General features: G+C 45.9%; 1 protein-coding gene across 1 annotated transcript; it reads right to left on the bottom strand.

Moving 5' to 3' along the window:
* Positions 1–361: 361 nt before the first annotated feature.
* XPC (XPC complex subunit, DNA damage recognition and repair factor) lies at positions 362–24,296 on the bottom strand. The gene is made up of 17 exons (XM_083602762.1): positions 24,125–24,296; positions 21,216–21,629; positions 19,296–19,500; positions 17,946–18,088; positions 17,512–17,626; positions 16,324–16,408; positions 14,456–14,613; positions 13,207–13,324; positions 12,254–12,343; positions 9,841–10,794; positions 8,144–8,304; positions 7,461–7,542; positions 6,397–6,531; positions 5,608–5,777; positions 4,273–4,366; positions 3,359–3,448; positions 362–1,931 (listed from the first exon to the last, which is right to left on the bottom strand). The coding sequence occupies exons 2-17, from the start codon at positions 21,331–21,333 to the stop codon at positions 1,707–1,709; spliced, it is 2,943 nt and encodes a 980-aa protein (XP_083458888.1). The 5' UTR covers positions 21,334–21,629; positions 24,125–24,296; the 3' UTR covers positions 362–1,706.

Raw genomic sequence — 24,296 nt, 5'->3', positions numbered from 1 at the left:
GTTCCTACTCTTGGCAACAACAGGAACTTACATAATGTACCCAATCTTGTCAATATTTATCCTTCCCTTCTGCCTTGAATTCTATATTTAGATCATGTTGTCAATATGGTTCAAGTAGTCAATATGGTTCCCTCCAGCTGTTGCTGGACTTAAGGTTCCATCAGGCCCTGCCAGCATAGTCAACTCTCAAGGATGTTGGGTGGTTTATTCCCAATAACATCTAGAGAGCCATCACTTAGCAGCTTCTGGGGTACAGAAATCCAGCCTACAATGTGCTGCAGAGAAATATGAAGCAGGTGTTTGTAGCATGCAGCACCCACCAATGGCCATCTCTGGAAAGAAAGAAGACTCTTGCATAAAATAATATTAAAGCTTTTATTTTAAACTAAGGATTCAGTACAAAAATATTTTTTCCTGAATATTTTTAAAGTGCTAAATACTAGTCCAAGGGAGTTTTAAAAAAAACTGCAAAAATTTTCAGGTCAGTAAAAATGTGTATTTTTTAAAGCTGTGTCAAGTGATATCATTAACATTTCTTTTGTAGCAAAAAGTGTGTATAAGTGAAAGCACTCTATAGAAGAGGCAAACAAGTCATTGTACAGTGATCATTAAGTAACAGCAGAATGCAAGCATACATTCTTATATGTCAGTTCTGTTTAGAATGTGCTCACTCAGACCATTTCAGACTGGAGCCATCGTAACTTTAGTTCAGTGCTCAAAACAGACATGGCTTATAATGAGGCTTATTTATGAGGATGCAGAAGGAAGAGAGACAAATCAAAAACTAAATGATTCTTGAGAAGTACCCCTACCCAAAGCTCCTACAGTACTTTTTTAACTAGCAAAAAGGTTCACATTTGTGTCTCTTGCACAAGCTCTCTAGAAATAAGTGGGGAAATGTGCAAGAACACAAGCAATGTTTTTTCTGGCACACACTCCACTTGCTTCTGTGTTGCTTGTCCTGGCAAATTTCACGGGGGACCGTGCCCAAAATGTGGATGACCTGCACCTTTTCCTGAAGCCAAAAAGTTTTAAACTCTTCACAAGCAAAGGAAATCACCACCACCTTCAAGCCATTGATGACATACTTGGGACATTTATAGCTACCATGTAAATCGTCTTTCAGACAAACAGAAGGGATGAGGACAGTGAAAGAGACACTGCTAACCAAGGGGAAACAGCATTCGCAAAGCGTCTGATAGCCCCTAAGATAGAGTTGGGGAACCTGTTAGACTGCAACTCCAGCCAGCAAGGCCAGGGGCCAAGGATGATGGGATTTGTAGTCCCAGCTACTTCTGGAGGGTGACAGAATCCCCCACAACTGGTCTAAACCAGCCTGTTCCTCGTAACTCCACAAATACAAAGGAGCAAGGCTCACTCCTCTGAAGAGAGGGTAATAAAAACATATCTAATGCTAAGCTCTTTTAGCCAACTTGGCACAATCCACATTTGCAACCGCAAATGGAGTAAAATGTGTATTTTATGGCCAAGACTTATAAAGGTTCCTATGAACTCCCTGATTTATTCTCACCAGAAGTATTTTCACACACAATCAAACAATTGTTCTCTTAACATATTGAGTCAAAACCCAAATCTCCATCTTGCAGCAAATAAAAAAATATATTATTTCCTAAACCTGAAGCTATTTACAAGTTGGTCTCATAAAAAAAGACTCTTCTTTTCTTTGCCACAATGGCTGCTTCCAGTTACAGCTTCTCAAATGGGAACAAGTATTTTGCTTCTCCTTTCTTTTCCCTCTTGCTCTTTCTGGTCCTTTTCCCTCCCTCCCTCTCTTGTTCCAGTTGCCGATTTTGGGGCCAAGAAACGTCCACATCCCCAGCTGGTGTCTCTGAGCTTGGTTCTCCGCCTCCTTCATCCTCATCAGAGGAGAACCCGCCTCCTGGAGTCACCATTGCTCCTGCTGCCTCATTCTGGAAGAGAAGCAATTGTTACTAGTAAAAGAATGTACATACTGCCGTTCATTTGAGAAGGAACACCAAGATGGTTCACAAACAAGTAAAAGCCAACAAATGGTGGGATGTTAACTTCTGCTGTGAAGAGAACCTCATTTGCAAAGGAGTTTCAGCTGGCTGTGCCAAAACATCTAGACCAAATTCCAATGTTTAGATGATGATCTTGGACAATTGCATTGACAAGAAAGTGGAATCACTGAAGTACAAGGCAATACTTTTCAGGATTTTGCCGCTGGCATGACTTCAGGCAAAAAACCCTGGAGGTGAGAAGAACATGCTCTCTCATCACTTGTCCCATATGAACCTCCTTCCTTCTGTGGAAGGCTATGCCCTTTTCCACAACAACTAAACCAAATGAGCCACTGTGCATTTCAGCATCATTAGAGCAATTAAACACACCCCTAACCCACTATACATTCTGAAGTTATTAAAACAGTAAAATCTGTGTATTGGTTGCCAGCTAAGCATGGCTGATTTAAAAACCCCAAAGCCTTAATTGTGATGGTTTCACAATTCCCACCACTCTTTATGGCAATTTATTCTTACCTGTAACATCCCAGAAGGTGGGTGCATGTGTGAAGAAAGGGGCAGGGGGAGCTCAGTTCATATCTCCCCATTTCTGAAGTTAAGGAGGATTGATTTCCCTTCCCGCCAGCTGTTGCAGAACTAACTTGCTGTCATCTGCTTCCTTCTTAAAACTTTACACAGTTCGTGGCTATTTTGGTCAAGCGGCCTTCAGCATCTTGATCTAAGCCACTGCTGAGCCCCATCATCCAAATGGCCTGAAACAAACTGCAATCCTACTCACTTCTCAGAAATAAGCCAGCCACACTTATGTAGGACTTGCTCCTAAATAAATGTGTACAGGACTGCGGGTGGCGCTGTGGTCTAAACCACTGAACCTCTTGGGTCTGCCGATCTGAAGTCAGCGGTTCGAATCCCCACAATGGAGTAAGCTCCCATTGCTCTGTCCCAGCTCCTGCCAACCTAGCAGTTCGAAAGCACATTGGTGCAAGTAGATAAATAGATATCACTGTGGCAGGAAGGTAAACAGCGTTTCTGTGTGCTCTGACTTCTGTCGCGGTGTCCCATTGCACCAGAAGAAGTTTAGTCATGCTGGTCATAAGACCCAGAAAGCTGTCTATGGACAAACGCCAGTTCCCTCAGCCTGAAAAGCGAGATGAGTGCCGCACCCCATAGTTGCCTTTGACTGGACTTAACTGTCCAGGGGTCCTTTACCTTTTTTTACCTACAGGACTGCACACACACCTCAGTCTATGTATGTATACCTTGAATGTAAACTCCCCAAAGTTACTGTTAGCCTGAATAATGTCAGCAGGAACACGCTTATAGCAGTAAAAATAGAGACTAAAGGCTTTTATTACCTTGGTAGAGTAGCGTCTCTTCAGTCTCTCTTTGATCAGAAGCCCTTTTGTCAGCAGTTTCCAGTTCCCCAGGACTCTCTTCTCCCGCTTCTGTTTTTTAAAATTCACTCAATCAGAAATCAAAGGATGGACACACACACAAATCCAATTATAGCTGGCCTTACATTCTACAAAAGAATGGCATGTAATTGACAGAACTCCATCTGCTCACAGGGAATAAAGAGAATATCAAAGGCATTTATACAATCTGTGATATTCGCTGGTTATATTTATCAGTCGCCTCTAGGCAACGTACAATGCAATGTAAAAAAAACAACTATTAAAATACCAGCAGAATACAATCAACTCAAAATAATGCAGCTGATCAGCAAGAGAGAGAAAAATAAGTATCGACACCAATGCAATCATATGAAAATGAGAACATCCAATGTAAACTAAGACTAAGTATCAGATTAAGCAGAGGCTAAAATGCAAGTGAGCATTTCATAGTCACTGGCCATGCTCAGTCCTCCTTTAGTTGTTTTGGGGGTTCCTACCCTTTAGGGTTTTTTTTAAAGAAATGCAGCAAATTTTGGGATTCCTGCAAGCTCAATGATAACCCACCTCTTGTGCATGGAAGAATTCGTTTTGGGAACATAACCCCTGGCAGCCACACCTGATTATCAGAAATTGAAGGAATGATTGCATATGCCGAGTGCTCCCTAACAATGACATTAATGGAGAAGTTCAATAGGAACTCCATTTGTGCAATAGATCCTTAAACATTTGTAGTTTCCGGCTATCACCTATCGGGATAGGAGGTGCTATAAGACACTGTGGAAACTATCAGCAGCTCTCTATTTAATTAGATCTGCAACGCTGCCAATTTCTGGCAGTGTCAGTTCCTGCTGCTCCAACTATCTGAGTGTTCTCACCTCCTTTTCCTTCTTCTCTCTCTCGGCTTCTTCGTTCTCCCACGCTGCAACAAGCACTTCTTTGTACTCTTCGCAGATCACATAACCTTCGGTGCTGGCGAAGAAAAAGATGACGAGAACTTGTCATTTGTGCACTGAGCTGGGGAAGTTTTAAATGGTCCTAGGAAGACAAATAGCCAATTGGATGCTGTCTTGAGCGTTGATGAGCTCCATTATATCAGCACTTTCAAAGTGACAGGGGGAAATGGTTAGAAAATACCTGGCATCCTGTGAGGGGCTGAAAGGTGAGACGCAAGAATGATGAGAAATAGGAACAGAGGAAGGTGCTGTGTGCTGAGTCAGACCATTAGCTCAGAAACTGGCAGCAGCTCTCCAGGGTCTCATACAAGGGTTTTTCTCCCAGCTCTACTGGGACATGCCAGAAACTTCCTCCTGCATGCAAATCAAAAACTCCACCACCAAGCTAAAGGTAAAAGTAAAGGACCCCTGACAGTTAAGTCCAATTGTGAAGGACTCTGGGGTTGTAGCGCTCATCTCGCTTTACTGGTCGAGGGAGCCAGCATTTGTCCACCGACAGTTTCTCCAGGTCATGTGGCCAGCATGAATAAGCAGCTTCTGGCGAACCAGCGCATGGAAACTCCATTTACCTTCCCGCCGGAGTGGTACCTATTTATCTACTTGCACTTTGACATGCTTTCGAACTGCTAGGTTGGCAGGACCACCACCGAACTATGGAACTTCAAATAAATAAACTTCACTAGTTTCCTCTATGGAAAAGTATTTAATCATTTTGCTCAGTGGTTCCCAAGCAGGGAAGCATGGGAGGTGTCCTACCAGACTTTGAAAAGTTGGTCATCACTGGATCAAGTTTGTCAGTTTTGTTGAACAAAACAGATTAAACTGGATTTTGAATAAATGTGCTATTGCCTTCCTTAGCGGGTTGTGGAAACTGCTATACTGAATAAAGCTTTTCATAGGGCAGGGGAGCCAGGGGATGAGTTTATGGAGCCAAGGGGACAGTGGCCCAAAAAAGTTTAGGAACCACTGATTTAACTTAAGCCAGTTCCCATTGTCTGCATGGCAATGGTTCAAAGGCAAAAGACGCACACACAAACACAAAGGAAGGTAGCACAAAGAGAAACAGGTGCTCAGCTCCCCTTCTGCTAAGGGCATAGCAAGGTGACGGCTACATCTCAGTCAACGCTACGATTACTGCAGGTAAGCCATGTAGGATGAAGAGATCCAGGGCATATTCTCCGCTGGCAAACCAGATGTCAAGAACAAGTGATGAAGGCCACCCCAAGCCCGATTAAAGTGAATAGTAGTGGGACGTACACTGGGTGCGAGTAGCCACCATGAAAATCAAATCCAGTAACAGCTGGGACACAGTCAATATCCAATTTACGCGCCACTCTATGGAGGTTGGGAAGCTTTAGCTGCACACAGCCTATGGGCAACATGCCGGGTTGGAAGAGATACACATTCCCAAATTCATTCCGGGGAACCTGAAAACAAAACAGGGACAAAGAAAAGGGGGGCGGGAGGAAGAAAAATCACAATTATGCTAATACTGTTATGCAGAAATTGGTTCTTGCTAAAGTGCCAAGCACAGGACTGGTACCAATTAAAATGAGAAACAGTAAATACATCACAAGGGTGAGTATGTTTTACAAGAACGCGAGCCGTAACGCAAAACTTTCAGTTAAATTATACAACCCAGGAGAGAAAGATTTAGCTTTACCAAAGTACCCACTCAATTTACCTTTATTCTTCATTTTCATTAATGGGAAATTCATTTCATTTTGTGCAACTTTCCCCCCGCCCCAAGCCAGAAGCCCAGAACAGTGCGCAATACAGAGAAAGCCATCATCACAAAGTATTTCACAGCACCATTAGAAATCTAAAAACAGAAAAACTTCAATCTAATATCTACAATGGTTAGGTCCCCGGGAACTTAATTCCCAAAGATCTGGATGACTAAATAAGATCAGCAATGAGGGGGGAATCAAATTTTCCCAGGGAGGAAGCTCCAGGGTCTCAGGCCACCTCTGAAAAGGCCTCATCTTGTGCAATCACCACCCGAGCCACTCCCAGGATGATCGCGTGATCTCTCCTTCAGCTTACCCTTCCATCCACGGCAACAGGGGGCTGGTATTCCTCCGTCTGCCAGAGGCCAAACAGTGGCAAGTCCTTTTTGTCTCTGTTTGCTGGTTCTGCCATCCGTGCTTTCCTTGCTTGGTTGGAGTAGCCTATAACCATCTGTGCAAACACAACACGAGTCCAGTATTCTCATCCATTCCCACTTCTTTCCTGTAAAGTTCACAGTGGCAACCCAACCGTCCCCCCTCAAAGTGAGGTTTGTGAGAGCCCCTGAAGCTTACTCATCTCACTAGAAGGGAGAAGCACCTGCTGTCACTTCTGATGTTACACAGAAGCATGGAAAGAAGATACACAAGCCGCTCGTGAATGCTCTCTCGTAGTTTCCTTGCAGCAACATCCCAGGCCACCACCAAACTGCAAGGCTGCAGAATGGCTGCACTCTACTGATTCATAGCAATGGCAATCCGGAATTCATCTCTCCAGGGTCTCCCGAACACAAGTCTTTCCCAACGTGGTTACTTTGGGTTGTATGCAACTAGCTTTTACTCAGAGTTAGACCTATTAAAATTAATGACCATAACCAATGCAGGTGCAGTCATTTTAATGGATCGACTCTGAGTAAAATAAACTCCTATCCTTGTATCCCTTTAATTGGATACAAATGAGATGGGGATAATAATTACGATGGTTATACGGTAACTCTAGGATTGGAGACAGCACGGCTCAGAAAACAAGTTCCTGGGGAACCAAAGTAAGAGAGAGCCATTGGTTCCCAGGTCTTGCATGTGGGCTTCCCATGGGCTGGCCACTGTGACTGGTTAATAGGCCAGGGATGGGGAATCTTTGGTTCTCCAGATAGGTGTAGACTACAACTTCCATCATCCCTGGCCACAGGCCATGCTAATTGGGGCTAACGGGAATTGTAGTCCAATCATACTTGGAGGGTGGCAGGTTCTCCATTCTTTGATCTAATCCAGCAGGCCTGTTCTGTTCTTCAGCTCATAAGGGCTTGTGCATGCATCTCTCATTCTGCTACTGAGCTATAGGTGCCCAACTGCAGCCTCAGAGTGGACCTGCTGTCATCTTACCTTATAAGGCACCTCGCCAATCCTGACCACTCGAGCTTGCTTCAGCCAGGTGTCTTTGGAGTGCAGCGTATGGATACAGTCTCTGAAAAAGTCCAAATGAACTGTACCCTCAAATATTCTCAATGTGAGCACACACATACATTTTTCTTTTTAAGTATATTGGGCGCTTCTCTGCCAATACAACCCAAATTCTGCAACCACTAAAACCGAGTACATTTGCACAGATCAAACAGTTTTGCATAATTCGATTTCTGTGTGTCGTCATGGGAGGGAAAACAAGCTATGTGGGTTACGAAAAGCCTCAACTTCCAACCAACAGATTCCCCCACCCCTGGAGTTCATCAGGAATTGCCTATATACGTGCAACTCTATCAAGTCACAAGGGTGAGAAAATGTTCCTTTTCCTTAAAAAATAAAAAAAAATAAACTGGGGACACTCAGGAACCTGAATTCAGCACTCAGAAACAAATCTTGGCCAGCAGCTGCTAAGCCAGTCAACTTCTGCTAGGTCTAACCCTAACCTTAACCCCCTTGTCTGTCTGTGGACCCTGGTTTGTTTTGTTTTGTTTTTAAAAAAGGTGAACAAAAGTACTGGCAATGTGAAATCTGGTATCTGACCACAGAGCAATGTAGCCACATGAAGTCACATTTCACGCCATACACACCTGGCAGATGACTCTCACCTGGAATACACAGCCTCCCCACGGCAATACCCTAGTATAGCAGCTGTCTCTGGGTAGATGGCTTCGTACTTAAGGAGATGCCTCTTCAAGGCATAAAGCGGGTGGTTCTTGTATTCGCCAATGGCTGTCGGCAGGGGCTGGTCTTGAAGTTTAACTAGAAACTGGGAGACATGACGTAAGTGGTTGACTTTAGAGTTTACACTGCACAAGCAGATTCTTCAATTATTTGGAGGACAAACATAAAGACAGTATCAGGGCCAGCTTTCACAAGATTACTTCACTCAGGGGTCATAAGGGACTCATCCCTGCTCTAACAACACCGACGGAACTTCTGTATCAACCGAACCACGTCCTCCAGATGGAATACTTTTATTAATAGAGTCCGTTCACACACTCAGCTGGGAGTCATCGACTGATGAATGAATATGCAACAGACCCACTAGGGATAAGCAGAAGATCCATGAGATAGTTGTCACAGAGGCCACCAACTTGTACAGGTTTTTAAAAACAAATTCATGGAGGACAAGCTGACTCAATGACTACTAGGCATGACAACTGCGTACACCTCTAGTATCAGAGGCAGTATCAGTTACTGGGGAACATGAGTCGGAAAGGGCTGTGGCACCTATAGGCTTTCCAAAGGCATCATCTGGTTCATCACTGGGTGAACAGAATGCCTTTATCCATATTGGACGTGAAACTGTTCTTATACACCAGGATTACCCAAACTTGGGTCTCCAGGTGCTTTTTTAAGACTATAACTCCCATCATCCCTAGCTAGCAGGACCAGTGATCAGGGACGATGGGAATTGTAGTCCAAAAAAACACAAAACCAACTGCTCAAGACCCAAGTTTGGGAAACCCTGTTACAGTGGAACCTCGTGTTATGGACGGGATCCATTCCGGAGGCCCGCCCATAACACAGAACTGACACAAGCCAAAGTGCTGTGCCTGTGCACACACGCGGCGCGACTTAGTGCTTCTGTGCACACGCGAGTGGCGAAACCTAGAAGTAACACGAAAACACGTAACCTGAAGCGGACGCAACATGAGGTATGACTGTATACATAAAACAATTTAAAGTGCTTTCGTTGTTAAATTGCTTTGTGATGTCTTATAGGAAACAGTTCATAAATGGAAAGAAATTGATGGAATTATAAATAACGCTGGACTCGAATAGGCTTTTGGTCTGACCCAGCACTGCTCTTCTGATATCCTTTGTTTGCGAGAGCCAGCTCTCAGGTGCTCTTCAAGCAAGCAGAGAATTCCAGAAGCCCTGCTGCAAGCACAAGCAGAAGGGGCATTGTTAGAGGAATCTCACCCTAAACGACTGTCTGCTCATTAAGACAGCTGACATCATCACATACCCTGCCATGGCTCTGGATTGCTATGACCATCCTAGGCCTAAAATCCTGTCCGCACCCTCACATTGCTGAATTAAGTTGGTACTAGCTTGATAACCCTGCCACACCTGTATCCTCCGTTTCCTTCTCCCTCCTCCCGAAAGCCAAGCTTGTGCCATTTAATGAAACCCAAAGGCACTTGACTCATAGACTCATCTTCCCATGTATTTCTACACCCACCATGTTTACACAGACCAGGTATCAAAAGTAGCAAGAGAGGGGGGAGGACCTCTTAGTCAACCACGACATAGTTTTGTTCATGGAGGAGGAAACCCGCCAGCTCCCTTCTGTTACCTCCCTTTCTTCCTTTTTCTCTCGCTCCACAAAAGGGCTTCTGTACGGTTCCAAGGTTTCCTCCCACCACTCGGCATCCACGCGGCACTTCCTTGTTGACGTCATCCACGCCGGGTCGTATCTTTGTGTCACGTCCTTGACGCACCCGTCGTTATCAATGCCGATGATGTAGCACACTGGCTTGGTGGCGTGTTTGAAGCACAGCAGAGGCTGCCCAACGGTGCCATGGATGCAGTCCACACTGACCCACTTGTCCTCCCGTTCAAGAAAAACCTCCAGCCACTGGTCAGTGCCTCTCTGTTTACCTGGTCCCACATCGCCTCCTTCATCCTCATCGCTAGAAATTATTTTGTTCCTTTTCTTTGAGGGGTTTGAAGAGCCTGGGGTAGCCGCTTCCCCCAGTGAACTCTCAACCGTCCGAGAGTTCTTGGGTACATTCAGCACCGCAGGCCCAGACTTCCGCCTGTTGTTAAGGGCTGCTTTTGCTTTTGGAGTCCCTAGTGATGACCTCGGTTTCCTCTTGGGAGTTTCGAAGTCCTCATCAGAGATGCTACTTTCATCCTCGTCTTCCTCTGAAGCATGGAATTCAGAATCCCTGCTGTCATCGCTTCCACTCTCCTCTTTATATGATACTTTTGAGGCCACTTTTCGTAGGCGGTCGTTTTTGGTCCTCCCCATCCCTCCCTTTTCCCTCAGGTTGCTCACACCAGGTTCCTTTTCTTTCTCAGCACTCCTGAGTGCAGTAGGCTTATTTACTGTCCTTTTGGCTCCTGTTGGGGATGATTTCCTGTCAGCTTCCTGGCTCCCTGACAGGACCTTCTCTTGGCCTGCCTCTGGCTTGACCTTACTAGGCCCTGCACATTTTTTCGAGGCACGTTTAGGCTTTTTGGCAGAGCCACCTGATTCCTCGGAAACTGCACTGAGAGAGCGCTTCTTGGAGGAGCTGGTCTTTCCCTAGGGGGGAAATGAAAGAAGAAGACTATGGGCCATCAAAAGACAAGGCAGATGAGACAAACACTCTGCAGCGATCCAATAGTTTTGGTCTCAGTATGTTAGTTGGTAAAAGAGAGCTGCTTTGCTCTGAATTAGCAGACCTGTAGAACCTGAGCCCACAGCCCTACATAATCTACTATGGAGATACTAAGCTGTAGATTTTGCCATGTACCCTACTGGAGACAGTTCTGAGCAAATATATGTGTGTACAAAGGCACCTCCTCTGTTCAACAGGCCTCTTACTTATTCACTATGCTCATTTCCTACCTTTTCTGCAATGAACTCAAGGTAGCATGCCTGGGCCTTCTCCCACCTTTTATCCACAGAACAACCGTCTGAGGTAGGCTAAACTGAGGACTGGTTGAGCTTCATGGCTGAGTGGGGATTCGAACCCAAGTCTCCCTAAGTCCTAGTCAGACACTCTAACCACTACACCATACTGGCTCTCTTGTGGGCAAGCTCGTAACATCATGATCTCTATTCTGTTTGAGGTACATACACAGAGCAAACACATAAACGAGACCTGCATTTCCAGAATGTGTTTTTGTACTACAGTGGTACCTTGCTTCTCAGACTTAATCCATTCCGGAAGTCCTTTCCAGAACCAAAGCGTTCCAAAACCAAGGCGCGCTTTAACATTGAAAGTAATGCAAAATGGATTAATCCGTTCCAGACTTTTAAAAACAACCCCTAAAACAGCAATTTAACATGAATTTTACTATCTAACGAGACCATTGATTCATAAAATGAAAGCAATAAACAATGTACTGCAGTCACAGAATCAATCAAACAGTAGCTGAACTGGGTTCCACATAATCACAAAAACAAAACAAAAAGAGTCGCAAAAACAAAAACGCAAAATAAATAGCAAAAACAGACAGACCTCAGCGTAACACTCAAAACGGAAATGTGGCACTCAAAATGGAGCACGTTTGGCTTCCGAAAAGAGTTCGCAAACCGGAACACTTACTTCTGGGTTTGCAGTGTTTGGGCTCCAAGTTGTTTGAGTGCCAAGGCGTTTGAGAACCAAGGTACCACTGTACTTCCAATGTGCTGTGAGGGAGATAAACAAGTGATCTTAATAGTGAACACTCTGATGTTTGCACCACTTGTCCATTAAACAGTTACGCTGATTAACATAGGAAAAAGTCATATTGTGCAAGTATTTCAGCTCCCTGGAATGCTTGGGTTAACCCAGGCTTTCTCAACCTTGGCCCTCCAGATGTTTTTGGCCTACAACTCCCATGATCCCTAGCTAGCAGGACCAGTGGTCATGGATGATGGGAATTGTAGTCTCAAAACATCTGGAGGGCCGAGGTTCAGGAAGCCTGGGTTAACCCATTTATTTGAGAACTGCTGCTTTACAGAGTCATCCTATGCATGTTTGTCTCACTGAGAGCCCTCCAGGAGACACACCAACCTTTTCCGCTGACACTTTCAGAGGAATGGGCTGTAGAGACAACACAAGGCGGCAAAGTAGCTGCAATGCTCGCAGAATGAGTAAAAATATCTATTTGAAAAAATGAAAAATATTATTGTTTTGTTAGTTTGGATTTGGAGTTATGTGAATGGAGGTTTTCCCTCCCACCCACCCTCCACCCCACTTTTTAACCAAAGGATTTTAACCCACAGGACTTTGTAACAAATTTCTAGTCTAAAAGTGACCCAGAAGAGCCTTTCCCCACAGCAGATTGGCATACTGGAGACTTTGACCTCCTCTCCATGTTCTGTGAGGGTTGCCGAAGCCCCCTATGCCCGTTGGGGGTCGATGTAGCTTCCCTACCAATGTAAGCTAACTAGGAAAATAGAGGGCTCTCCACGTATGCCAATGAATGACAGAGGAAGTAACAGATTGCACATTTTTTGCTTTTACTCGAGTATTTGTGTATCGATCACAAAGCGGTTTCCAAAACCCCAACAGCAAAATTTAACAGTGCCCATATAAATTACAACATTGGGGGGGGGGGGGAAATGCAGCAAATCATCCTGTAATATCAAAGCATTGTGAAACTTACATAATTGGTTAGCGTTAAAATGTAAAAATCCACAGATCTGCACAGCTAACTAGATCTATCACAAGCCTGGGTGAATAGATAAGAGTGTATCTTGAGGGTGATAGAAGCTCGTCAAACATGGAGATATCAGTTCCACTAAGGGGAGGGACTCCCCTCTACTTTGTGGGGGTGGGGATATATGCATTCACAAATTCCTCTCCCAACCCTACCTGGAGACTGAACTTTGGAGCATCTGCATGAAGAAAGCTACTACAAAGCTGCATCCCTTTTCCATGGGGCCACTGATTGGCTTCATGCTTCCCCCACCACAGTTACTAAGAGAGCAGTCTGATGTGCCCCAAAACGCCTTGTCACTTACATGAACCAATTCCTCCTCATCTCGTGCAGCATACACAGCAAAACGCTTCTCTAGGGTGGACTGCCAACTTTCTTCATTATCAGAGAGCTCCTCATTGACAGTGAATGTCGCAACAAACCTTGAAGAAGGAAACAATATATTTTTTCTACTTGCCTAGCTAATAACGCCTTAATAGCTCACCACCACAAACAACCTTCAAGTCTCTGAAGGGCTGTCACACCCGGAAAGTGAAGCAGAAGGCAGGATCAGGACCAATAGATGGACATCGCAGGGACTCCCTGGTCCTGAACGAGGTAACTGTGCCCCTGAAGGACCAGGTGCACAGCCTGGGGGTCATTTTGGACTCACAGCTGTCCATGGAGGAGCAGGTCAATTCTGTGTCCAGGGTAGCTGTCTACCAGCTCCACCTGGTACGCCGGCTGAGACCCTGTCTGCCCGCGGACTGTCTCAGCAGAGTGGTGCATGCTCTGGTTATCTCCTGCCTGGACTACTACTCTATGTGGGGCTACCTTTGAAGGTGACCCGGAAACTGCAATTAATCCAGAATGCGGCAGCTCGACTGGTGAATGGGAGTAGCTGCTGAGACCATATAACACCGGTCCTCAAAGACCTACATTGGCTCCCAGTATGTTTCCAAGTACAATTCGAAGTGTTGGTGCTGACCTTTAAAGACCAAAAGGGCCTTGGCCCAGTATACCTGAAGGAGCGTCTCCGCCCCAATAGTTCAGCCTGGACACTGAGGTCCAGCGCTGAGGGCCTTCTGGTGGTTCCCTCCCTGCAAGAAGTGAGGTTACAGGGAACCAGGCAGAGGGCCTTCTCAGTAGTGGCGCCCGTCCTGTGGAACGCCCTCCCATCAGATGTTCTGACTTTTAGAAGACATCTGAAGGCAGCCCTGTTTAGGGAAATTTTTAATGTTTGATGTTTTATTGTGTTTTTAATATTCTGTTGGGAGCCACCCAGAGTGCCTGGGGAAACCCAGCCATATGGGTGGGGTATAAATAAATTATTATTATTATTATTATTACTACTACTACTAATGGTAAGAGGCTTGGGTGGTGGTGACTTGGGTGATTTACGCAGAGGGGCGGACAACCATGTGTCAGGAATGCTGTAACTGCAGCCGTCATGAGCGCCAGGGGTTGGGCTGGATGTCTTTCAGGGACCCTTCCCACTCTATATCATATGTAAAAGCACAACACCATCAAAACAAAACAAAACAAACCTGGATTAAGAGAGAGAAGCCCCTTACCACTTCACAAGATTTGACAGGAACAGGCGGTCTACGCGGCCTGCAGGCACTTTAGTAAAATGAGACGGGATGATAGAAAGGCCGATCGCCTGGAGGTCCGGCTGAGAGCAGATCCTGTTTCTATGGAAGCCATTGGCTAGCAGGCACAGTAGGTGGACCTGTTAGGAGAAGGAGGCAGCTCCCAGGAGAGAGAAGTGGCAACGGATAGTCATGCTAGATAAGGCTCCCTGGTTTTGTTTCCATGCCTCAAAAGACAGGCCTAGCACTGACCCAATACACACAAGTCTGCCACTAGGGAGCCAGGAAAGGTTATCGGCAGCAGCCTGCGTGAGGAAGCGCCTCTCTGTGAGCAACTCTGTACACGGGGGGAGGGGGGCTGTTTCCTCCGAGATCTGCTGCAGCCAAAAAATTCAGGAGCGGCCTGCGAGTTTGGAACATTTGAAGAGTGGAAGTGGGGAGAGAGACTTATAAAGAATGCAGACCCTCCATCCCAACCCATATGTCTCTGGCACCTTCTACCAGGAGACGGAAGCTTCCAGAAGCATCAGCTGCCCGGGTGAGGAAGTCTTGCCCAGTGAGGGCAACATCCTGCTCATCACTTTTACTGTATTTTGAATATAATGTCAGCTGGCTTAGAGAACTTCAGTTACTAGTGGGGCTTTCATATTTAAAATAAGTTGTTTTTGTTTGTTAAGCTCCCATTTGAGCATTGCCAGGGTTAACTTCACTTTTCGAGGGAAGAAAACGAGCTGTGGGACTTTTCTGTGACCAGTTGTTCTTTTCAGATCCAGAACACACCTTTAATCCAAACATGCATCCAGGGACTCATTTCTTCATCTTTTCCGCCTGTTTGTTTGGTGGTGGTAGTGCTGCTGTTTCAACCCACTTTCAATCAGGCTGCAACCTGGTAGTGAGTCCTGATGCACCAGTTGGACTAATGCCCCAGACATGGAACAACCTCATGGTTGAGGCCGGAAGAAGTTCTTCCGTCTCTGCCTTTTAAAAGATTTGCAAACCCCATCTGCCTCATCTGGTGTCTGCTTGCTAAATTTATCAGCAGCAGCCTGTGGTTTCTTTTCTTTTTTATGTGACTGCACCTGGTATAGGTTTTTTTTAACTGTTCAGCTTACGGTTCAAATACGCTCATTTGCATTTTGGTTGTGGTTTTAAAATATGTATCTGTTGTTTGCATGCTACTTTGGGTGAAGGAAAATCTGCACAGAACCGTTTTTAAACAAACATAAATAGGCAAGTTTAAGCCCAGTCGGACGACAGCTGTACCAAGATTTCAACCATTGTATGTAGAGGGGTTCTTTAAGCAACATTAGCTGTGTTCATATGTCGTAGTAAACCATAGTTAATAGTTTACGGTGATTGCGGAGATCACTCTGACTTTGCTTCTCTACTGCAACAAACCCTGATCCCGGTTTAGTGTTATATCCGAACTGGGGTTGTGGTTTGACTTCGCATTGTCAGTTGTTTGGAATAAAACTATCCATGATTCCTGGTTCAGATGTAACATTAAACCAGGGGCCGCCATTTGTTGCTCCTGCTTGGGAAGCAGGGAAGTGGCAAAGTAGAAGCCATCTGTATGTTCATGGTAAACCATGAGCTATGGTTTATCGGGATGCACAAGCCTATTTGCTGTATTCTAAACCAACTACATCCCTGCTCTCCTAGAATGACTTGGGGTGTCAATATTGCTCTTGTCCTTGTGACAACACGCTGAATTACTATTTGGAAATACTAACGTGCCAGGATTTCCAATAAACTCTTCTGCCAAGTGCCAGAACAAGGTAACAGAATGGAAACTCTTGAGCCCTGCAGTGTCTGCCTTCTTCCAACACATTACTATTCAGGCATATTACCTTGTGTGTGTCTTCATGAACTCCCTTGTTGAAGCGCTTCATCATTCTCCGCAGATACGTCTCAAACTCGACCTGCCTTTTCTCTCTGCAAGATGACCAAAACAAACCAAAGAGTGAGTGCCATGCAGTGATGTTCTCAAGGCCTAACTTTCCAGCTTCTGAGCAGGAACCTGAAGCCAGAAAACAAAGCAGCACATTCATATGCTACTGTGTGCATGAGGCTACATACACTATAGCTCTGTTGAGGGATTATACCTGAATAGGAAATTTTCCCTCATGGATGAGAAACGGGGCCCTGCTTGCTAGCCCTGTCGCTCCTATCTTCTCTGTTCCTGACCTTCTGTTGTGTGGGGAAGGTTCAAAGGGGGATTTTACTTGAATTTGCCTGAGTGCGAGTAGAACTCTCCATGCAATTGGGGACCCTGATAAAGGGAAGGCCAGGGAACGGAGTGGGCAGGGGCTGTCAGGTGAAGCTTCATGTCTCCTGCATGCTATGCTATTTCCTGCTCAGGCATAACTGGGTTTGTGTGTGGTACTGGTTGTGTGAATTTATTTCCTGTATTTATATTCTGCCTTCCTAACCAATTTAGGCTGCCAAACCAATATAACAGAACAGCCTATTACATTTTAATTCTTGTTTTCTTGTAAGCACTGAAAAAGAAGTGGATCCAGCTGCCCAACACACACACACAAACCACAAACGAAATGCCAAACAAGAGCTACCAAAAGCTTAAGCAAGCAGAAATGTTTTTTACTTCATATCCAAAAGGCACCTGATGAAGATAGCTTAGGGGCTGGAACAATTTCTGCTTGCACAACGTAACATCTCCTGCAACCCCTATCCCCCAAAATCTGCTCTGGACTTTCCCCCAACCCATCAGAATAGATCTGAGGATGAAGTCAGGGGCAGCAAGAGGAGAAGAGGGAGTGCAAGCTGTGTTGCATGCGCTGAAGTCATTCGGCTCGCACAATGACTTTGCTGAATTCACCCCTAAAGTCCTGGTGCCACAGTGGAAAAGGCCCTGCCACCCACCCAAGTTCCGGAGATGGAAATGTCTTAAGCAAGGCCCTCAGTAGAAGAAGGTCTTCAACCAGGCAGCCTTTTTTTCATTCCAGTGGTGCAGGAACTCCAAAGGGCAAATCAGCCTCAAGGGCCTGCTAATCCCAAACTCACAGGCCTCAACTTACCTTCTCTCTCTTTTCTTCGCCTGCTCAGGTGTCTCAATTTCTATCTCAACTGTTTTGTTGGGCAAGGCCGGTGCAGGAAGTTCTTTGAGTATCTCTATCTCAGGTTGATGAAGTTCTGGAAGCAAACATCCCAGTCTAATTAGCGTGTCTCCAATAATGTCCAGTAAGATGACGAGCAGTTAAATTCTAACTCAGAGCTGCTTCTGAAACTTCTCAGCACTGGAGCTTAAGCCTAATGACAGCATCATGCAACAGCACGGTGGGAGAACCTGAGGTCTCCCCACCCCTGGTAGGATACTTTAACAGGGGGGCAAAATTCAGCTATAATAAAACTTGGGTGACTTTGGCATGACAATAATGTGTCCAAATAGTGATAAACCAAAATAACCAAGGGAACCAAGATTGACACAGCAGTCTTTTAAAAAATGTATTACCTTCCACATCTTCCCACTCATCTTCACTTTCATCATCTTCATCATCATCGTCACCATCTTCTTCTTCATCTCTCTTTCTCTTTGTGACGGGAGATTCTTTTTTTGCGTTTGTTTCCTTCTTTAGAGGAGTGCTCTGCAGACCACTAGGATGTGGGGAAAGAAACAACCACAGAGTTGAAGGGGACCTCAAAGGTTATTAGTCCAAGCCCTTCCAATGAAGAAAATCCACTGTCAGACAGCTTGTACCTCCAGGAATTTCTTCCGAACATTAGCTAGTTTAAGGAAAAACAACCCGCATAGTTAAGCGAGCACCTGAAACTGACTTTCTAGAGAATGAGTATCTGATGGCCCCAGAAAACTGTATTTCTCTTCCTTTTTTTACACACATGCTCCAGGTTCGTGTAGATTTGCTCAAATTTAATGGGGAAACAAGGCAAGATTCCTCACCCCCACCCCAGTACAAGACAGAAGATTAAGCCTTGACTCTTTACAAGGCCTCTTTCACAGCAGAAGTGGTTAACTCTTGGTGAGCAGTATCAGGAGGACCACACAACTCCCATCATCTCTTGGCACCAGCCTTACTTTGTTGGGAGCTGGAGTCCAAAGGTGAGCCGCACAGGTGAGCCAACCTTGCCTTGTAGGAAGATCCCTGAACCTGTTCACTTTCCCACTGAGATTTACACAGCGGATTCAATGATACAAAACCGTCCACAGTAATATAGCATTCCAAAGCTACATGTGTCTTTGTCAATATGAACAATACAGTCGTACCTTGGTTGTCGAAAGCCTTGGTACTCGGATGTTTTAGCTCCCGAACGCCGCAAACCCAGAAGTGACTGTTCCGGTTTGCGAACGTTCTTTGGAACCCAAACGTCTGAAAGGGCTTCCGCAGCTTCCAATTGGCTGCAGGAGCTTCCTGCAGCCAATCAGAAGCCACACTTTGGTTTCTGAACGTTTTGGAATTTGAATGGACTTCCGGAACGGATTCCGTTCGACTTCCAAGGTAGGAAAGAGAACAGATGCATCTACTCTTTAGAATCTCATCCACAAGTCTGTTAAGGTGAAATACCAGGACTGAGAGAGGATTAATTTGCATTGCGGTGGTTTGGATGTAACTCTAGTTGTTTAATTTTACATATAAATAAATACGTGCACACCCAAACAAAGACCAAACATTTTACCCACGCATCAGCATCAGGTTTTCTATGGGTTCAGAGGACAAGGCTAAGAGGAAGCCCCAAAAAAGAAATCAATCGTATAATTACCCTAAGGATGACATGAGCGGATGTTCGGATTCAGGAAATAAATAAATAAATCAGCTCTCAATGAAAACCCTGAGCATTGAGTTACCTGCATTTTACCCTTTTTTTACAGGACCCTTTACTTTCTACCACTTTATTCTTTTCCTCCTTCACTTTGGGCTTTGGTCCTTTCTGATTCGAATTTCTGCAGGGTGGCTGAACAATATCCCTCTCCTGTTCCTTTTCCTTCTTTTTTCCAGAAGCTGTTTTGGGCAACCTTTTCTTCTGACTGGGTTTTTCCTCTTCAAAATCATCTGAATGGAAAGAAAATGTGACGACAGTCAAAAACTGTTAGGGTGGGGGGTGGGAATGCAAGCTTAATCCGAATTAAACACCCAAACTGGTTCCAATAGTCTTTTCCATTAACCTTTATAATTTCTTCATCCCATTAGATCTTGAATCAACACTACTATGATGCACCATGAACCCAAAGTTTAAACCTGTTGTTATTATTTTGCTGCTGCTACTTCGACTTTGTTATACAACAACATGGGACAGCTGCGTATTCCTGCGTTGCAGGGGGATGGACTAAATGATCCTTGGGGTCCCTTCTAACTCTGCAATTATATGAAAAAGACAGGAGGGGAGATATCCAGAGCTGCCTATCCATTTGCAGAATGACTTTTAATCTAGCAGAGGAGTCCACTAAACCAAGGGGAGTGGTGATTTTCAGCTGTGGGTCTCTGTGTCGCTTCCCACACTGTGGGGGGTGGGGTTCCTCCAACCTTCTGGAACAGATGGGGGTGTCACAGGGGGCTACAGTATAAATGAGGAATTGCCTCCCCTTCCCTTATGTTAACAGATACCTCCTTGGGTTAAAAGCCGTTCCGCAAATGGCTAGGCAGTGCTGGATATCACCAAGCTTATTTACAGAAGCAGAATCTTAAGACTGTGGCAAAACACTTCTCTGAATAATTTTACTTTATATAAAAGTTTCTATCCCACCTTTCTAATGCTCATGCACTACTTGGTTAGGTAAAGGTAAAGGGACCCCTAACCGTTAGGTCCAGTCACGGACAACTCTGGGGTTGCGGCGCTCATCTCGCTTTATTGGCCGAGGGAGCTGGTGTACAGCTTCCGGGAGGTCATGTGGCCAGCATGACTAAGCCACTTCTGACGCAACAGAACACCGAAACCAGAGCAGCGCATGGAAACACTGTTTACCTTCCCGCCGGAGCGGTACCTGTTTATCTACTTGCACTTTGACGTGCTTTCGAACTGCTAGGTTGGCAGGAGCAGGGACCTAGAAACGGGAGCTCACCCCGTCGCAGGGATTCGAACCGCCGACCTTCTGATCAGCAAGCACGCTTAGCAAATAAAAAATTGCAACATTATGCCAAATAATGCAATGCAACATGCAAAATACACCCCCCCCCCACCTTGATCATACATCAGGAACTTTTGCTGTTCCTAAGGAGAATGTTCATGTTTAGGTAACAAGGGTAACCTCTTCATATGTGTGTGTGTGTGTGTGTGTGTTTAAACGAGACAACTAAGATGGTAACCATGTGACATAGTTGTATAAGGTAGTATCAGGAACATGAGAAGTTTGATTCATAAGCAAGCTGCCGAACTTTGGCCACTCACAATGGAATTCCAGCCAGAGCATGTGCAAAACTGTTAATTTTTACATAACCCAGGAGTGGGCGAGGCGCAAAGGGAGAGCAAGCCCAGTGAACCGTTGGTAGCTTCACGAAAGCTCAGTCGGTGCTCTTAATCTCATGGTCGTGGGTTCGAAACCCACCTTGGGCAAAGGATTCCTGCCTGGCAGGGGGTTGCACTAGAACTAGACTCACGTGGTCCCTTCCAACTACGATTCTAAAGCTGCAATCCAAACTCCTGGGAGTAAGCCCCGTCGACTTCAATGGGACTTACTTCTGAGTAGCCACGGTTAGGCTTGAGCTGCAAAGGCTGTCAAGGAGCAGGCTGTCGGTTAAGGTTATTCTGCATCCCTCCGCCCCCCACTCACCCTCTTGCTGCTGCTGCTGCGTTTTAGGACCGGAGGAGGAGGCGGAGGCTGCAACTTCTCCCTTGAGCTTCTTGCCCACCCCCGGCAGCTGCACGACCCCCTTGCGCTTCTTGGCCATCCTGATCCACGGCAAATCGGCCTGGAGGAGCAGCGGGAGAAGCGCGCGCGAGAAGCCACCGGCAGGCGCGGATGGAGACACAAAGGAGAAAAGCCAAAACAGCAGGGAGGGCAGGAGGGAAAGACGATCTGGGGAAGAAGGCGGCTTAAAAACAACACGGGGAGCAGGGTTGTTACATCTGTTGTTCTCCCTTTCTCTCGCAAGTGGCCCCGCGCGATGCTGGGCTGGCAGCTTGCGTTGCTCCTCCTTCCTGACGTCCCTTCCGTGCCGGGTCTGAGCGGCGTGCAGCTTGCAGCCTTTGGGGGGGAAATGAAGATGCCGTTCAGGATTCAACAGTTTGGCCCTCCTCAGAAGCGACAGGGCAACTGATAAGCATTGCAATATAGGCATTTTGGCAATGGGACTCTTGGGCGTTTTGAGATCACAGGGCAGCCCGCCACCTCTCAGGAATAAGGAACATGGTTTGAAACTTGTGGCGCTCTATGGAAAAATCCGTCCCCTACACACACGCACCCAGTATAAAACCTGATACAATTTTAGTGGCCTTTTCCCAAATCAGGCCCAAAGTGCTCCCACTCCAAATCCATAGTAAGGCACATGGCCAAAATCAACCTTCTTTTATATGTGTCCTATTTTGTATTTTATGGGAACTTTCCTCCAACTTGTAGCGCAATGCTATACATCAGGGAGTCTTGTGTCACCAAGGCGTCCAGCAGCACAATCCTAACCATGTCTACTCAGAAGTAAGCCCTACTGAATTCAATAGGACTCACTCTCCTTAAGAGGGATTAGAACTGCATATGTATTATGCCTGGCACAAGGCTCTTGTTTTTTTTCTGCAACACAGCTACTCCTTTGGCAAGTCTATAGATTTTATACAGAAGTACGTAAGTCCCACTGAGTTTGACGGGGTTTACTGCTAAGTCTTAGGATTGCAGCGTTATGGATTTCAGGCTTGGGAGAAGAAATTTGGCATCAGCTTACTCTCTTTATTTTGTGAAATACAACACAATCCTATACATGTCTACTCAAAGTATGTGTGTGTAGGATTGTAGCCACCCAATCCTAAATTCACTTTCTGGGGAGCAAGCTGCACTGAGTTCCATTGGACTTATTTCCGAGTAAAGAAGTTGGAGATTGAATTGTAAGGCGAGCTTACAAAGATGAAGCTAATTCTGTGATGCCAACATCACTAGTTTTGTTTCCTCCAGTGTTTACAAGCTTTCAAGCCACACAGGGTGGTAGGCAACATGCAGACATGTGATGAGCGGCAGAGTAACTGCTTTGGATGTAGAAGATCCTAGGTAGGACTGGAAAAAACTGCTGGACAGCCATTGCTGGTGAATGTTGACAATGCCAAGCTAGATAATGGTCTCACTTGGTGCAATATAAGGTAGTTTCCTACATTTCTGTGACATGCTTGTGTTCTTCCTGGAAGATGACATCTGTCATCTGTTCAGGGCCTACAACACACTTATATATTCATCATTAGTCTGCAAGGATGACTTGTTTATGTGAATGGGCTGTCATATTTATAACACCCAGTGCTTCTTTTCAGGGTGTGCTCAAGGGTATGCAGAACTGGCACCTCTTTTTTGTTGTTAAAAAGTATGCAACAACTTCACAGTGAATAAAGGTAAAGGTACCCCTGCCCGTTCGGGCCAGTCTTGCCAGACTCTAGGGTTGTGCGCTCATCTCACTCTATAGGCCGGGAGCCAGCGCTGTCCGCAGACACTTCCGGGTCACGTGGCCAGCGTGACAAGCTGCATCTGGCGAGCCAGCGCAGCACACGGAACGCCGTTTACCTTCCCGCTGGTATGCGGTCCCTATTTATCTACTTATACCCGGAGGTGCTTTTGAACTGCTAGGTTGGCAGGCGCTGGGACCAAACAATGGGAGCGCACCCGCCGCGGGGATTCGAACCGCCGACCATGCGATCGGCAAGTCCTAGGCGCTGAGGTTTAACCCACAGCGCCACCCACGTCCTTCACAGTGAATACCAGCACCTATTTTTCTAGGGGGAGAAGCACTGATAACACCACATCAACTCACTTCAAACTCAGAGCTGTTCACTGAAGCCAGATCACACATTCAGTTTAGTCAAGCAAAACCAAAGAAGCAAAGCACCAAGACAGCTATACACACAGGACGCTGCCTGTATTACTGCGTCAGATTGCCAGTCCAGCTAGCTCTGACTGGCAGCCAGAGCTCTCCAGGGTTTCTCAGCTATATCTGGAGATAAGAACCTAACAGCAGCCCTCCTGGATCAGGCCAGCGGCCAACCACGGTGGAAAACTCCCAAGCTGGACCTGAGCACAATATTCTGTTGTTGTTGTTTAGTCGCTTAGTCGTGTCCGACTCTTTGTGACCCCATGGACCAGAGCACGCCAGGCACTTCTGTCTTCCACTGCCTCCCACAGTTCTTTTATATATGTTTGTGGGTAGGGGAGGTTTTTGGTTTGGTTTGTTCTTGTTTGTGTTATTTTGTGCTGTGAACCACCCTGGGATCTTTGGATAATGGGTACTATACAAATTTAATAAACAACAACAACAACAACAACAACATGGTTCTTCCATGGTTCCCAGAAACTGGTATTTGGAAGCATTGCTGCCTCCAACTGCGGAGGCCAGCGTAGCCCCATTCTCTTCCGTGAATTTGTCTAACATGCTCTGCCTGGCACCTTTTTCATGCAAAGCTGTGCACTGAGCTGCAGCTTTTCCTTTGAGTGTTTAATACACCCATTCTGCTTGCTGCTGCTGCCGATGATGATCAGCGATGGCTCGCTCGCACCTGAGCGCACATGACTAAATCAGCTCCATGTGAAGGCGAAGCAAATAGCCACCGCGTCACAATCAGGAAGCACGCGCTCCACATGCGGCCAATCGCAGGGTTTCTCCGAGGTTTGCGGCAGAAGTGCGCACGCGCAGCTATCGTCGTCTGAGCGGGTGGGGAACATAAGGCT

This window comes from Podarcis filfolensis, assembly GCF_964270895.1.
Source record: "Podarcis filfolensis genome assembly, chromosome: 2".
Taxonomy (NCBI): domain Eukaryota; kingdom Metazoa; phylum Chordata; class Lepidosauria; order Squamata; family Lacertidae; genus Podarcis; species Podarcis filfolensis.
This window is presented reverse-complemented; position numbering and strand designations above follow the sequence as displayed.

Coding starts and splice junctions, on each gene's coding strand:
- XPC (XM_083602762.1), bottom strand. CDS start 21,333: ATGGCCAAGAAGCGCAAGGGGGTCGTGCAGCTGCCGGGGGTGGGCAAG. Junction 18,089..19,295: donor AAAAAAAGGGTAAAATGCAG/GTAACTCAATGC, acceptor CCCACATCCTAG/TGGTCTGCAGAGCACTCCTC. Junction 7,543..8,143: donor GGGGAGGCTGTGTATTCCAG/GTGAGAGTCATC, acceptor GGACTTTTTCAG/AGACTGTATCCATACGCTGC.